Source organism: Chrysemys picta, chromosome 4 (genome assembly GCF_011386835.1).
Source record: "Chrysemys picta bellii isolate R12L10 chromosome 4, ASM1138683v2, whole genome shotgun sequence".
In the NCBI taxonomy this organism is placed as follows: Eukaryota; Metazoa; Chordata; order Testudines; family Emydidae; genus Chrysemys; species Chrysemys picta.
The window spans coordinates 13,100,586-13,112,966 of record NC_088794.1 but is presented as its reverse complement, the minus strand read 5'-3'; the positions used below and the strand labels follow the sequence as shown (position 1 = coordinate 13,112,966).

The 12,381-nt window shown below is 43.8% G+C and overlaps 1 protein-coding gene across 3 annotated transcripts in view; it reads right to left on the bottom strand.

Annotated features, from left to right (window-relative positions):
* Window positions 1–12,381, bottom strand: part of PTPN22 (protein tyrosine phosphatase non-receptor type 22) — a 35,438-nt gene that overhangs the window by 16,477 nt on the left and 6,580 nt on the right. The window contains exons 2-13 of one of the 3 annotated variants that reach the window (XM_024108266.3): window positions 12,134–12,242; window positions 11,297–11,373; window positions 10,080–10,175; window positions 9,614–9,652; window positions 9,075–9,146; window positions 8,900–8,959; window positions 6,288–6,430; window positions 5,379–5,445; window positions 4,220–4,297; window positions 3,599–3,691; window positions 1,584–1,660; window positions 204–982 (exon numbers count right to left, since the gene is read on the bottom strand). In XM_024108266.3, coding sequence (XP_023964034.2) covers window positions 204–982; window positions 1,584–1,660; window positions 3,599–3,691; window positions 4,220–4,297; window positions 5,379–5,445; window positions 6,288–6,430; window positions 8,900–8,959; window positions 9,075–9,146; window positions 9,614–9,652; window positions 10,080–10,175; window positions 11,297–11,373; window positions 12,134–12,242 — 1,690 coding nt within the window. Of the gene's footprint in view, window positions 1–203; window positions 983–1,583; window positions 1,661–3,598; window positions 3,692–4,219; window positions 4,298–5,378; window positions 5,446–6,287; window positions 6,431–8,899; window positions 8,960–9,074; window positions 9,147–9,613; window positions 9,653–10,079; window positions 10,176–10,746; window positions 10,927–11,296; window positions 11,374–12,133; window positions 12,243–12,381 lie in introns of those variants that run through there. The other 2 variants (XM_065591410.1, XM_042852642.2) reach the window with 2 other exon arrangements.

The following is a 12,381-nucleotide window of genomic DNA, read 5'->3' as shown; positions in this document are numbered from 1 at the left end:
TCTGCCCTCCACTATGTGGTTGTGGTTTCTACTGAAGTCAGAAGGAACATTTGAGTCCCTTGTCCAACTGAGTGGGAGTGCTGGATTCGGAAATAGAACAGGCTGCAGGAAAATCCTATGTGAATTTCAAAAAGGTATCACACACCACATGGTAAGACCCCAGAATAAATGAGCTCAGCTAGCAACACTGCCACACAGCTTACTCTGCGAGGATGCCTGCCTGTCATCCAATGGGTGAACATGCTGGGACAGAGGAGTTGACACTGGAGGACTGGCCCTGGTAGAATCCAAGGGCTGGATTGTGGAAATTGCAGCAGGGAAAGAAAGGGAAACTGTTTCATACAGCTCTGAAAAGTAGTCAATAAACATCGGGGATCCTGGATCATCTGAAGAGAGCGAAGAAAAGTAAGGGTCTTCCGCTGAGCAACAATATGGGGAAGGATGTAGGCCACTGCTCATGTGTCGCGGGGGAGCGTCTACTAGTCTGCTTGAATGGTTCAGTTCAACAGAAGAAAAGTCAGTCTGCTTCTTAACCTCAAAGCCCACAGAACTGCAGGAGTTTGGTAGCCAGGGGCCCAAAGAGGATACAGCATCCCCTCCATCCAGTTCCTGGGTGTCTCTCTGCTGCACTAACTCAAAGGGAGTTGATTTGGTTTGTATTAATGGGGCCTTGACACTAGGGTTTCTCTGACATGCAGCTGTAGATTTCAGGTTCAGAGGAATCTCATCAGAAAAAACGCTGCTCAAGTCTAAGCTGTGATGTTTCTGGAGTGGTTCCCCAGACAGCAGAGCGGCACCTGCATTCTTGCTGCTGCTGAAGTTCAAGGCCCCAGAAGATAGGGCTTGTCTAATGGGAGGAACACTGTGCCCATAGTTGTCAGGTACTGTTGAGGGCCTACAGTTCGATGCATCAGTCAGTGATATTTCCCCTTGGGCCATATGATCAGAACTTTGATGTAGCTCCTGTTCCTCTCGCGCTGAACTGCAATAAAGTACAGTTATATGAGAGCAGAACTATTTACCGCTCAGAAAACCCCATTACTATATAAGCAAAGCTCCACGGCGTTCTAACCCCCATGTGCATACAAGAGCAAGTCCCCAACAGTCCTTGCCATGTTTTTAGGGGGAAGCTCATCCTGTGCAGTGAGCCTACACAATGCTTGTGGACCAATGAACTCATGATTGAGCCCTACTTTGAGGGCTTAAGCAGTGAATAAGCCTGTGCTGGCCCCTCTGCATGGGTGAATTTTACCAAACAGCAAAATAAATGTTTTCCTGATCAAAACAGAAGATGCAAATCAAAATCAATCTTCCTTCTAAAATATATTGAAAAAGAGACCTATATAAAATGGACATTTGGTACCTGAATCTTTGTAGGCAATTACCATGTCTGTGTCTCCCTAAAAATGTATCTATTTTTGTTTCAGTGTTTTGTGTGCACTCATTATGACCACTCTCTATAGAGGCACACAGGATTCAGGTGCTAGAAGAACAACTAGAAATAATGTTATTTCATCCTGAAATTGGAAGTCATTGACACATGGCACTTGCACCATGTGTGTCTAGATTAGACCTGCCCTTACCAGCTTGGTAGTGTCAGAGAATAAGTTTCTTCCAGTGGGCTCAGAAGTGGCTGGAGTCTTGGATGGTTTGTTTGAATCTATTGAAAGAGAAGGTTAGCGCTCACTCGTATTGCAGCAAGACTGTCAGGAAAGCATGCAGGCAATACACAAGGTTTCATTTCACTTTGTTATTCCTGGTGATTGGCTCTGCCAACTACCTCTGCCTATCATTGATTGTTTGGAAATTAAAATGCAGGAACAGCAAAAAGAGACACTGTCTTATTGGAAGATGCAGTACATACATTTTTACAAGAATCAAACTCTTCCCCAAAAAGTTTGCAATGTCTTTGCAGCTGGCTGTGCTTCTAGGACCCACATGCTATCTGGCTACATGGAAATTGGTTTTGCTTTTGACACTTTAGTTGTGCGCTCATCCCCTTCTTTTGATAAAGCGTTTCAAAGGACAGCCAGGTCTCTGCAGCCGAGAAGGTTTGGCCAAGAGCTATAAAACCACATCCGGACTCAAGTGTTTCTCTGCTTTCTGTCTCAACCTGGCCTCACATCTGCACGTAACCATGTGACTGTCCACAGCACAAGAGAAGGAAGCTGACTCCCACAATCTGCTCAACCAATTCTGGCTGTGAAGTCTCAGCAAACACCAACTTATTACAGCATGTCAAACTCAGGTACATATTTTAAAGGGTTCAGTTTGAAAGTTGGACTTTATTGTGGAGTCACTCTTAAACCCTTTACTGACAATGCCAAATGTTTTTCATTGTAAGCCCTATTTCCACCCCCTTTTAACTGAAGTTTCTCAGTCTGAGTCTGTTTAGAAATGCATTTGTTTCAGAAAGTTTGAAGACAGCCAGACAAACCATGTTTGAGGTGGAGGGCTCTGAGCAATTATAACAAAGAAAGGTCAGAATTAAGAAGTGTTAACTCTGTTTGGGATGTTACAACTCAAATATGACTTGACCACACAATTTCAGACTCAGACACTTCATCCTCCATCAGAACTAGATGTGGCTGAGGAATTTACATGTATTTTTTCACTGTACATTTTAGCCTCTCTTCTTCCAGGAGTTAGCTGTAATGGGCATTACCTAGCGCAGCTCCTATCTACTTTGTTGGGAGCGGAACTTTTTGTAGCGATGTCTTTGATTTGTGTTTTGTTCTCCTACAGTAGATTTTTCTCAGGGGAATTTGGGATTTCTTTTATATTGTTAGATTCTAGTCAAAGCTATTGGAGATGAATAAAAGAGGTGCAGGGCCCAACCCTGGATTGACAGCTGCTGCTGCCTGTATGGCATCTCTCAAGGCAACATGTTAATACTAGCTTTTGCCTCTTATCGCATCATCCACTCCCATTTGGCCAATACTGCCAGTTTGACCGCCAACCTGTCCAATGAATATTCTGAAACTTTCATCTATGATGCTGTGTACACATGGACAGCCTTCCTGAACTAATCCATAAGGACACTACGCTCTGCTCCTTCTGATCCTTCCTCAAGACCCAGGTCTGCTGGGATGCCTACTAGAAATCAGCCAGTCGAGGTTGACTGTTTGGGGAAAGTCAATACTTTATTCATTCATTATAATAAACAATTACACACAAAAAAAGCAAGTGGAACCCTCCGCTGCATCTTGCTGCTGTAACAGGGATTGCATAATGAAGGGGAAGACTGGGTTTGTGGTCAAGGCACTTGATTGGGATTCAGGAGATTTGGGTTCAGCCTCTGCCTCTGCCATAGTCTCCCTGTATGACTGTAATCTTTCTGCCCGTGTAGAGGGTTAGTTAGAATGAATGCAATAATGTGCATGTGGTGCTCTCATACTACAGTTCTGGGGACTAGAGATTGGAGCCCCTTCGCGCAACCATAATATAACCATTAAATATACAAGAGCAGCAACTGCATTCCTTTAGTGCAAATCACTTCCCAGTTCAGCAGGGCTTGGAGGAGTTTGAATCGGAGCTAACACATCTCAGCCATAAGAGGACAGCTAACGGCAGTATGCACTGGGGAGACAAATCTTACCTCTATGGCAGTAGAGTCTGACTGGACAGTGAGCACTTCAATCTGTCTTTTAAAGAGTTCGATCACAGCATCGTAGACCAATTCATACTGTTCCTAAATAGAAAACAGAAGAAACACAGGAGATGCAGGTATCCCCACTACTCACATCCACTCCAGACAGCAGCCAATTCATCTGAACCATGCAACATATTAGCTCTTACAGTGCTGGAAATTCCAGTCCTTGGGTTAGGCAAATTCTCAGAAGGGGTTATAGCTGCTGTTTTCAAATGGTCAAGGTTTGAGTATGTGTTAATGTCAACTGAACAAACGTTGTGTGCTGAGCTTCCTCTTCAATACATCCCAGTCGAAGCCAGCTTCGCTTACTGAACAGTCACTTGTTTCAGCATAGACAATCACAAGTACTAAGCTACATCATCATGTACTCATTTGATTTCTCCTGATAAGCTTCTTTTGGGAAAGAGTCTTACAGAATACAAAGCAACATGCTTGCTGCACACAGAGGCTTGCCCCACAGTGTAACAATACAAGTTTGGTTCTTGCAAACCCTGAAGAGAAGTTATGGGTCTGGTTTTATAGCAAGCATTTAGTAGCTATGACCTACTTGGAGCTTTCTGAACATACCTTGGTTTGCACTATTGATGGCCTTTGTGTGCGCATTTCCTGGACCAGACTAAAAATACTGAAGTTCTCTGGAACAATCTTATAAAAAAGAGATCATGAGAAATTAGAAATGGGCCTGAACCAAAACCACTCCCAAATGGTGATGCAGTTCAGACCTGGATCCAAACTTCAGGCCCATTGTTACAAGAAATCTTTACTGCTTGTGATTTTTTCTTTGTTGATGAATCCTTTCCCTCCTCACATATCCCCTCCCATCTTCTACTCATTAGGAGGCATCCCTTTCTCTGACAACAGCATGAGAGACAAATACAAGTTCCATGGAGTGTAAAGAGAAGCTGAATTTATGGCAACCTGCTCTGAATTGTGATCTAGATGGATTTTAGTGTGACCATGATGCAGAAAATAGCCACTCCTAGAATCCTGTCTTGAGACAGGCATTCATCCAGGAATTACTTCACAAGTAAAAAAATAATCTAGTTTTAGAAACCTGAATTTCTTACACTAAAGGACAGAAGATCAGGACTGCAGCCAGGCACAGGATTGCAGGCAAAAAGCCAGTTTAACGACTGATGTCAGAGCAGTGGTAAAGCACTGTGACCTACAGTTCAGATAGGAGGGTAGCAACAGGAAAGAGGCTTTTATTGCCTCTTTATGTCTTAGGTTGTTTTAAGGCCTCAGAAGTGGTTCATATCAGCATGTGGAGAGAACACAAGTCTGGGAGGAACAGTAAACGCTATGGAGGAGAAAGAGACAGCATGAAATTAGGACAACATGAAACAGGGCATGGAGTTTATTAAACTCATCTGACACTGCCTTCAAAGAGTTGGGCCAGCATAGGGGCTGGAACTAGGGGTGCTTCCGCACCCCCTGGCTTGAAGTAGTAATAGCAACCCAAATACATGGTTTCTGCATTCAGCACCCCCACACAAAAAATTGTTCCGGCACCACTGTGGGCCAGAGGGAGTTTATTAGAGAATTAGCATGTGAAATATACTCAAAGGCAGCAAGAGAATTTGCTATCATTGGGAATATGGTTCAAAAAAGACTGAGCCAGACACGGGCACTTTGAGGAACAAAAGAGCCCAGGGTAAAAAGCAAGCACTGGGTAGGCATGCAGGAAAACAAAAAGACTGATCCCCGGCACTGCTGAGATACTCACCCCATCCTTCAGCAGCTTCCAGGTATAGTCAATGGCACAAATAACTCCTGTTCTCCCACAACCAGCACTGAAATGAAAATCGGAGCCCTGAGATTTGAGGAGGGGTTTTGCCTTCACTTATTACTTGACATTAATCTCTCTTCCTTCTGTGTTTTTATTCATGGATCAATATTGTTATTCTGCCACTGATGCAAATCCAAGTCTACATTGCCTAAGCCCATGCACTGTATTTTCTGACCAAAGGCAGCCCAATCATATCATATCATATATCCTATCAGTTCCATCCCTGAGCCGGCCTCCAATGATGCCTTAAGGAGGAAGCTGGCTGCTGACACCGGTGCATTGCCCTGTTCATTTCAGCCATGTTACTCTAGAAGCAGCACCTCTAGTGCCTTACCAACTCCCACAGCACGCTGCAGAGCGATCACTTCCACACAGGATTGCAATCTCTGCAAACAGATGTGGCGGCTATTCTGCTCTTGGCAGTAGGAACATCGAGATTTGCCAGATCGTGAGAGAGCATTGGTCCATCAAAACAAGGACCCTCCCTGCATCCACCACACAACGCTGATTGATGAGCCGCGGGAGGATGAAAAATCCCACATGGCACTTGAACAAATTTCTTCCATAAATCCTAGGTGATCAGCGGATGCATGGGGACTGATTATATTTTTCTTGGTATGTAACTACAAATATCATTGTACATACAAAGTAGCCAGCTTTTTTTCTATCCAACTTGCTCAGATACAGCTTCTGGCTTTAGAACTTGCTCTCCTCAGACAGGGGATTTGACTTCAGGCTTTAAAAAGTGACAGGCTTTTTAACACCCACCTAAACAGAAAGAAAGAAGCTGTTCCATTCACTTGAGGCTAAATAATAGCATTTCCCTTGCCAGTAAAACCTCCTTACCTGCAGTGAATACAGAGGGGGATGTTGTCATCTGGCTGGTAGCAGCGCATCTCCCAGATAAGCTCAAGAATGGGGTTGATGGAGGAGGGTACATCATGGTCTGGCCAGTTTTTATAATGGAACTGATAAATAGTGCGAATTACCTGTAAACGAGAAGAAAGAGGAGGAGCTAAGGCCAGGAATTCTGCCTGTTTTATGTGAGGAGAAAGCCCCACGTCTCAGATGTGCATGTCGGTACAGAGCATACAAACAGGTGGCCATTCCAAGATCAAAAAGGCATCAAAAAAGTCAATATGTGCTACACCCTCCACCAGTACCCATTTACACTACATTTCTGGAATATAACCTGTCTGTCACTCTGTAAATGTTCTCTTAGGCCTTTTCATTTTACATGGCACTCTCTATATTGCCTGCTAATAGTTTCTAAAGAGGAAACAGTGAGGCTAAGGCCTGGTCTATGCTAGGAAATTAGGCTGGTATAACTATGTCGCTCAGGGATGTGAAAAACCCATATCTCTGAGTGATGCAGTTAAACTGACCAAACCCCAGCATAGACAGTGCTAGATCAATGGTAGCATTCTCCCTTTGACCCAGCTGCTGGTTATCAGGGAAGTGGAGTACCTATGCTGATGGAAGAAACCCTCCGCGTAGGTACAGTAGAACCTCAGAGTTACGAACACCTTGGGAATGGAAGTTGTTCGTAACTCTGAAACGTTCGTAACTCTGAATAAAACGTTATGGTGGTTCTTTCAAAAGTTTACAACTGAACATTGACTTAATGCAGCTTTGAAACTTTACTATACAGAAGAAAAATGCTGCTTTCCTTTTTTTTTTTAAAGTAATTTATGTTTAACACTGAACTGTATTTGCTTTTTTTTTTTGTTACTGCTGCTGCCTGAGTGCACTTCCTGTTCCAAATGATGTGTGTGGTTGACTGGTCAGTTCGTAACTCTGGTATCCATAACTCTGAGGTTCTACTGTAGTGTTTTCACTGAAATGGTACAGCTGTGCCGCTGCAGCATTTTAAAGTGTAGACAAGCCCTATGTTTTTCTTATCCAGAGAATAACACCTTGGCTCTCAGCTAAAACAGCTGCAGAAATTAGGGTTTGACAGCTTGGCTATTTTTACTTCCTTTAGTATATAATCACTATGGGATCAAAAAATAACACGTTGTGGAATATTGGCAGCTCCTTCAAAGCTTACTGTAGAAACCCTAAAAAGCAACAGAGGGTCCTGTGGCACCTTTAAGACTAACAGAAGTATTGGGAGCATAAGCTTTCGTGGGTAAGAACCTCACTTCTTCGGATGCAAGTAATGGAAATCTCCAAAGACAGGTATAAATCAGTATGGAGATAACGAGGTTAGTTCAATCAGGGAGGGTGAGGTGCTCTGCTAGCAGTAGACCAAGGGAGGAGAAACTGTAGTTTTGAGAATGCTTGGTGAAGATCACAACCGCATCTGCTCCAACCCCTCAGACAGAGACCAACACCTACAAGATCTTCACCAAGCATTCTCAAAACTACGATACCCACACAAGGAAATAAAGAAACAAATCAACAGAGCCAGACGTGTACCCAGAAGCCTCCTGCTACAAGACAGGCCCAAAAAAGAAACCAACAGAACTCCACTGGCCATCACTTACAGTCCTCAGCTTAAACCTCTCCAATGCATCATCAGTGATCTACAACCCATCCTGGACAATGATCCCTCACTTTCACAGACCTTGGGAGGCAGGCCAGTCCTCGCCCACAGACAACCCTCCAACCTTAAGCATATTCTCACCAGCAACCACACACCGCACCATAACAACTCTAACTCAGGAACCAACCCATGCAACAAACCTCGATGCCAACTCTGCCCACATATCTACACCAGCAACACCATCACAGGACCTAACCAGATCAGCTACAACATCACCGGCTCGTTCACCTGCACGTCCACCAATGTTATATATGCCATCATGTGCCAGCAATGCCCCTCTGCTATGTACATTGGCCAAACTGGACAGTCACTACGCAAGAGGATAAATGGACACAAGTCAGATATCAGGAATGGCAATATACAAAAACCTGTAAGAGAACACTTCAACCTCCCTGGCCACACAATAGCAGATGTTAAGGTAGCCATCTTACAACAAAAGAACTTCAGGACCAGACTCCAAAGAGAAACTGCTGAGCTCCAGTTCATTTGCAAATTTGACACCATCAGATCAGGATTAAACAAAGACTGTGAATGGCTATCCAACTACAGAAGCAGTTTCTCCTCCCTTGGTGTTCACACCTCTACTGCTAGCAGAGGACCTCACCCTCTCTGATTGAACTAACCTCGTTATCTCCATACTGATTTATACCTGCCGCTGGAGATTTCCATTACTTGCATCTGAAGAAGTGAGGTTCTTACCCACGAAAACTTATGCTCCCAATACTTCTGTTAGTCTTAAAGGTGCCACATGACCCTCTGTTGCTTTTTACAGATTCAGACTAACACGGCTACCCCTCTGATACTTGTAGAAACCCTGTATCTCCTGCAGTCAACAATGGTACCATTTAATTAGAATAAGTGCAGTAAAGCCAGTTGGATGCTCTTCCTGCCTGACCATTTCCCTACTTACTTTGTTCAGTGTCACCTTTAGAGTCCGAATCACATATTCAGTTTTCTTTTCCTCCAATTCCTGCAGAAGCAATACATTAGTCACTTTCTGCAGATACATGGCACTGGTTTCCATAAAGGGTGCCACAGATTGTGGAACACTTGTTAGGCAGGATGGAAAAGGCTGATGTACTTACACAAGTGATGGTGAAAGGACCACACTGGAGTGGTGAATCGCCCACCTCAACCCAGTACCGCTCACACTTTTTCTGTTGTAAAAAGCAGGAAGATTCTGTGATTATTTGTCTTTACACCTGCCTGCCATGTCTCCTGCCTTGTCTTCCCCAATGGACAGTTATTTGTTTTGAAATGCTTGGCTTTGTTGCTGAGCTGACTCTTGTCTCCCTCTTCCTTGGGGCTCCCAATACACGTTTTTTCCAGAGAGACAGCACCATTTTCTGATGATCCAAGCACCTGCTTGGCTGCTGGAGTGAGCCAACAGCATCACAGTGTGTAGTCTACTGAGACCTTTCTCTCTTGCAGAGGCTAATCTCATTCTCAGAACCAGTTTGGCGATGATTGAACAAAATTGTGTGCATTTGGGAGTCTCCAGATATGAACTATTCACTGATTTCTAAATATGAACTAATTCTTTGTGAAACCCAATGGAAATGCACATTCTTTCTCCCCCTGGTGACACCAAGACACTGGCTCCATGCTCCGACACATTACTCACCTTCCCCATTTCAAACTCCATGCAAGCCATAACCACAATCTGTAAAAATAAAGTACATAAAACCTGAATGTCTCTTAATCAGGGGAGAAAGGCAGATTTTAGATAGGATAGTTAAGTAGCATTCAGGGATATTTATCAGTTGTGAGAAAAATTATTTTGGGCCACATATGGCCCTCTTACTCTGATGCTTCTCAGCTAGGCAAAATTTGGGCACCGTTCACAGCATGGGTGCCAGAGACCTTTCAGCTCCAAAGCTCTCCCATGGAAGACTGTCATGAGACAATACTCATCCATCATGGTATTTTTGATAAAGACCCTCATGAAAAATGCAGTGAGCATGGTGTACAACTCGTGATCCTGGCACACTAACAGCACATACTCATTATCCAACCAGTAACACAAATACACATGGACTTTATTGCAAAGCTGTAAAATACATAACAGAAAGCACCGATCTGCATCTTACCAGGACTTCATATTCCCAAATCATCCTCCAGAAGTCAAGAACAGTGGTGGAGAGAGGACCCTGGGTAGCTATATACGCCCTCGGCCCATATACTCCCTAAAATGAAATTCAGATTGCACATGAATATAATATTTGTATGGGCACTAAGCACCCGAAGAGACAGAACCAGCACTAATTTAGAACTGTACTGCATTTACATGAAAAGACTAAAGTGCTTTAACGACTAGGACAACTGTAGTTCCTTCAGCTTTTTGTCTGGCTCTCTGAAAAGCTGTGTGTTTTCGCCCTGGCAGTATCGCTAGTTGGACTGACAGTCCAGTCAACAGCTGACTAGCAGAATCTACCCTTCTCTACTGATAGTGAGAGATGGGTTTGGAACAACCCCCGCCTCTCACTTCCAAACAGCATCAATTTTTTTCTATTTTAGTGGGGAGCTTGCTGACAAATGTTCAAAATACTGATCTGGTCTATGTTTTGCAGTAGGGCATATCCCTACTTGTTAATATCCTGGTCTGGCATCCTTTATAATGGTCTTTGCCCTGTACAACATGGTTAGGCAACATTCCTTGGCACAGATGGAGGGAAACGTCTCTGCTTCAACCACAGCAAGGGGAGAGGCATTTACAAACCGAACAAAGCTGTAGGGGTGGAGGAATGAGGTACTGACTTGCCCCCGTCTCTTGCTGGCCACAGATGCCTCGAGTTCTACTGATGTAACTGGGTCTCAGCACTGATGTGGGCGCAGAGCTTCCTGTCTGAGCAGTGGCGTCAGAGGCCTTTGCTAGTGGCAGGCAGTGTAGAGTCATTCCACTCGCCATTGAACACATACACACAAAGGAATATAAAGCTGATGGGGACACAGGGCTCTGAGCTTGGCGCTGTAGTCTGAAAACTGCTCCCCTCCCCAAGATCATGCACTTCTCATATACCAAAGCCTGGCTTCCTGGACATTTTAAGGGGTGTTGGCATGGAGGGTTCTCAAAGGTCTCCTTAATTTCCCCCCGATTTCATTATCACCCCCACCATGGTGAGCCACCCCATAGCCAATGAGGACAGGACGGAGCTCCCTCCAGACTCTGGTACAACTCTAGATATATGTACTTATTCTATATCAGCCTGCCACTGTCTGCTCATTCCATGCAGCACTGCCATGGGAGCTGCCTTTTCACAGCTCAGTGTGATGCACTTGAAAGTATGTACTACAAACCAGGCAATACCTTGATGAAGTTGGCATTTATGTAATGAGAATCTTTATCTGATGTGATGAGGGAGAGCTCCACTCTGCTGTGATCAACTGGAGAGAGAAAGGAGTAATTATTGTTTTTATTGTATCACATTAGAGCCTAGAGGGTCCAAATTCTGTAGATTTTAAGGCCAAAAGGGACCATTACGATCATCTAGTCTGACCTTCTGCCCAGCATAGGGAATAGAATTTCTTATTGTGATTCCTGCATCAAGCCCATATCTTATAATTGAGCTAGAGCACATTTAAATCAAGGCCCATTGTAGTAGATGTTGTACAAGTACGTAGTATAACAGTCTCTGCCCTGAAGAACTTACATGGAATTAATGTGCCCCAAAGACATCTCTGTCTAAGCCTTGCTTTATGTGGTTTCTCTGAAGTTGGACAGCATGCACATTATACAGCAGACTTTCATGTAACAACTTACCTAATAAATAAGAAAAAATATTTTCCCCTACTGAATAACCTACAAATCCCCACAACTATGTATATACATTAAAATATTAAAAAGTGACATCTTAAATATTAATCATGGCATTCAAAGCATATTAAGAGTTGCTCTGTGGAGGATCACATGGAGATATGCACAGGTATATCTATCTGATGAGCATAGGAGAGCATATGCCTATGTATGTATGTCCTGATGTGTGCTGCATAGCCTACTTTGGTGTATGCATGCCTATACATGCTAGGCTTACATACTGATGTCTATATCCACGTATATACTGGGCAGGGGAGGAAGGAGAAGCTAGTATGACAATAACTGGTAAGAAAGAAAGGCTAACTTGCAAATTTGTTATTTTCAACCTACAGGGCAAGATGTCCTTGTATCGATTTTTCTTGATGTTTTCTGGTTGCTCAGACGCTGCAGTTGGGTATATTCTGTCTGATCTGTATTTTGTTGATTGCCTTTTCAGCTTCTGTGGTAAAACAATGGAAAGATTAAAGCGAATGTGTTACAGACAGCACGGTGTTAGAGAGCATGTCTGATGGTCCCTAGGGGGCCAGACTCACCACCACAAAGCAAGGTCTGCACTATTCATTCTTTCCTGATTGGCC